We start from the raw sequence: 3,851 nt of genomic DNA, 5'->3' as shown, positions 1-3,851 counted from the left end.
CTCTGTGCTCATACGCTCAGGTTTGGCTGCTGACCTGGGGTGCAAGAGCAGGCAGGAAGAGCCTGCAGGCACACACTGACTCTGGTTAGTGACACTGGATGACCACAGGACACAAATTACCTGGCATGCCAGTTGTCGGCGCTGTCTGTGTTCCTCTGGCCGAGACTGGCAGTGTGGGATGGCTGCCAAACCGCAGCGCGTCCTGTGCAGATGGTTGGTCACTATCCTTCCGAAAGAAACAGGACAGTACCATTGGATGCGACGTCCTCTCATCAGGAACTGAGCTTCTCCTACCCTGAGCTCAGGCAAAGTCTGCAGGTCCCGGCCCCCCAAAGCCACTGCGACCCCCCTCCGCTGCCCAAGGGCATTTGGGCCCTCCCAGGAATTGGAGGGTGCCAAAACCTCTCACAGCCTCCTGAGGAATAAGGCCCCTGGGCCAGGGCCCTCACGCACCGGGGCTGGGACCATCACCACCATCCCTGTTCCACCCATCACAGCCAGGCACCTGCACGCTCAAATTCAAGCTCCGGCAGAACCATCTCCAGAATCACCATCTCCACCTCGTTTCCAGCATTAGCAAAGACAGCCACCCCTGCTTGGGATGCTCCTCCTGCCTTGAACTTGCTCAGCAGCACAGAGGGCTTTGTTCAAACAGGAGCACAGCACTCGCCACTTGCTGCCATCTGGGTGCCAATGTCTGCACAAAGCAGCTCTGACGAGTTACGGTCGTGCTGGGCGAGCAGCTGTCTCAGGGGTCTTGGCTGGATGCAGAAGTGCCAGCAGACCATCTCTGGAGCTTGACAGTGCCTGCAAGGTCTTACACGGAACACCACCACACCGCGGCTCTGAGAGATCCTTCCTGCCGTGCAGGCTACAGCTTATCCACCCATGCATATCAGACCTCAGCTTCCCAAGTCTCACAGCGAACACACTCAAGTATACCCACCACGCGCTGCCTTCTCCATTTCCTTCAGGAGTTCCTTTAGCCCAGGAGATAACCTCGGGGAGTATCTCCCTCTTCTAGATGTATCCTTTCCTCTTTCCGGACCTAACACAACGTAGGAAGCTACATCGCCTGTGCCGGAAGTTTGGAAGATCACGGGGAGTCAGTGAAGTCAGTAAAGATAAACTACTTACCCCTGGGGATTCCAGCGGGGCTCCAGCACAGGAAAGAGCTGAGGACTTGGCAACGCCTTCCCTGGCCGCACTTCTGCAACCAAAGGTCCACAAAAAGTTTCCATCACACACAGCGGCATAACTGCGGCTGCCGAGCATAGCAGGGGATCGCGCAGTGCAAGGACATACACCACGCAGGACTACGCTCTCACATCTGCCGAGAGACCTGGCTGACGTTTGGCCTTTGCGCTGTCAGCTGTCACAAAGGATCTACAGAGCCATGACATACCCATGTGAGATGACGGACTCCCACGCATCCTGGATCGCAGAGGGGAAGCTGGATCACCTACACCTCCAGTCACACCTGCAAACACAGCACACAGCAACTCTCATTAAACATTCTTGCGGCCAGAATGACAGAGGAGGCAATCAAAACAGGGGACTCCTTCATGACACTGTTCTCTCCCTTCCACTCAGGAGCATCTTTGCAACAGTCCCCGGGTGCCTGCAGTGGCACCAGCAATTGTGGCAAAACTAGCCACGTGTGGAGCTGCCCAGAGGAAAGCTCTCCCGCAGCTCGACCCAGCTTCACACTCAACTGAACCCTGCCTGCTGGCTCTGCAGAAGGCACTCGAACACCTCACGGCTGGAGTGGCTGGCAAAGACACCTTTGCAAGGCAAAGCACGCCACGCACACCCACTCATCCTGACCCACATCCTCCCTTCTCTTCTGCAAAGGGAGTACGAAGACACACTTCACTTGGAAACAACATGAAAACCTAAGTGCTCCCCCCTTTTGCTGATCTACCTACGAGACTGCACTGAGTCTCGTGGACCTGATTAAACTGAGACTTTGACAAGCCACTGCCTGGAGACACAGCTGTAATCGAGGGCACATGAGAAACGTTCCACTGCACGCTGTGATCTCCCTCTTCCTTAGGAACCAGCAGCGTCTGGAAGGGGCTTCCGGTAATCACCTGCCATGCGGGCGCGGCATGAAAGATCCAGAGGGGCACACAAGCCAGCTGACCTGTTGGCTTTGGAAAGCTGCTGAAGCAGCATTCCAAAGAGTCTCTCCAGGCCACGTGAAAGGACTCTCAGGGACCTCACCGAAGAACACTCATCCCCTTGAGGCTTCATTACTGGGGGGCCTCGGATGCACAAAGGCCAAGCCAACACCACACTGGGAGCATGGAGCGCCCAAGAAATCGTAAACACCCATGCTTCTCACAGAGAAGAACCCGCTGGCCAATGAAAAGACGAACCACTGCTGAACCATCACAACCAAATAGGAACAAATATCGAGAAAATGAAGACTGGAGACTTACCTCCAGCATCCACACCGGGCTCAGGGACACGATTCCACGCTGTTGATTGACCAAGAGGGCCTGCAGGCACAAGCGGGATCAGACACAGGTGAGAAGAGCTTCCACTGCACACTGGGGCCTACATTTCCTGAGTGACCTGCAGGGTCTGGCGCTGGGTCAGGGAATGACCCACATACCAAGGCCTGGGTGCTCTCAGCTGATGGCAGGGGTAACCATCCCACTCATATGTGGCAGCTCTCCAACTAACCAAACACTTAGGACTTATCTGTGCAAGCCCTTCAAGGTGTAAGCACATTAGGAAGACCTTGACAGCATCTTCAGTAAAATTACCAACAGTTAGGGCATGCATCGTTCTGCCGTTGAGGAAACACACGCTCACAACTTACCTCTGGGTTTCCCCTGAGGCACAAAATCCGGATCCAGGCGACCATCCGGAAACGGAACACCAAAGGCGCCATCTAGAATCAAGAAGAACAGACGAGACTAGTTCCCATTGCATGTTGCCATCTTCTCCCTTAGTAGCAGGAGGTGGGTCAGGTAACGGCACGGAAGAAAGACTCGGGCCGTGATTTCCAAAGTTGCAGAGCAGCCAGGAGGACCTGTTGGCTGGCACCCCGGCAGCTCACAAAATACTCTCTCCACATGCCTCATGGACCGCGTGGAAGAAGATACAGCCCCTCGGGGCTTTCTTACTGGGAGATCTCTCACGTACACAAAGGAAGGTCACACTGGAGGAAACCATGCCTGTCTCTTCCTCTGGGCCGCGGGCCAGGGCTGTGCTGAATACTGGCATTCGACTACGGGGAGTGCCATGAGGCTGGGTCAGAAACGCTCACAGCTTTTCCCAGCACACATCCTCTAAAACTTCCCCCCTACGACAACTCCCAGGATGAAGGCTGTGCTCCAGCCAGCAAGAGGCCAAGTCACGGCCCGACAACGGCTGGAACCAGCCCTGGGGAGCAGAGCTGCCACGGGCTCTTTCCTGGCCCCTGAGGTGCTGCCCATCACCATCGGACCACCATGGAAAGCAGGCCCCAGGGAACCGTGCTCTGGCACCACGGGGATACAGCCTGACTTTTGGCCCCCAGTGCTGCTCACTTTTGGCCCCCTCTCTGCCCACCCACCTGCTCCCGGTGCTCGCCACGGAGCAGCAAAGCTCTCCCGGGAACACACGGCGGTAAGGAGGAGGACGACAACGAGACGGACAGGGGCCACGGACCCCTACACTCGTGCCATGCTGCCACCACAGCTGCTGCAGCCACAGCAAGTGCTGCTGTCGAGGCAGGCACACAGTGATCCTGTAGCTCGGGACAGACGTCACAGATGGGCGTTATGACCTCACGGCTCAGCACAGCAAGGTGGGGCACTGCGACTTCACGGCCTCGTGATGCTGGGTAGGAGGCTCCC

General features: G+C 56.5%; 1 protein-coding gene across 3 annotated transcripts; it reads right to left on the bottom strand.

Moving 5' to 3' along the window:
• Positions 1-1,136: 1,136 nt before the first annotated feature.
• LOC121108851 lies at positions 1,137-3,292 on the bottom strand. Of its 3 annotated transcripts, none has more exons than XR_005843490.1 (4): positions 2,831-3,073; positions 2,445-2,504; positions 1,406-1,480; positions 1,137-1,210 (listed from the first exon to the last, which is right to left on the bottom strand). XR_005843490.1 is itself a non-coding variant. In XM_040656998.2 (3 exons), the coding sequence occupies exons 1-3, from the start codon at positions 2,900-2,902 to the stop codon at positions 2,256-2,258; spliced, it is 234 nt and encodes a 77-aa protein (XP_040512932.1). In that variant the 5' UTR covers positions 2,903-3,292; the 3' UTR covers positions 2,088-2,255. The 3 variants fall into 3 exon arrangements, 1 of the variants encoding a protein (XP_040512932.1); XR_005843491.1 differs by lacking the exon at positions 2,831-3,073 and adding an exon at positions 2,621-2,824; XM_040656998.2 differs by lacking the exons at positions 1,137-1,210; positions 1,406-1,480 and adding an exon at positions 2,088-2,357 and having other exon boundaries at positions 2,831-3,292.
• Positions 3,293-3,851: the final 559 nt, after the last annotated feature.

This window comes from Gallus gallus, unplaced genomic scaffold (assembly GCF_016699485.2).
Source record: "Gallus gallus isolate bGalGal1 unplaced genomic scaffold, bGalGal1.mat.broiler.GRCg7b scaffold_42, whole genome shotgun sequence".
Taxonomy (NCBI): domain Eukaryota; kingdom Metazoa; phylum Chordata; class Aves; order Galliformes; family Phasianidae; genus Gallus; species Gallus gallus.
This window is presented reverse-complemented; position numbering and strand designations above follow the sequence as displayed.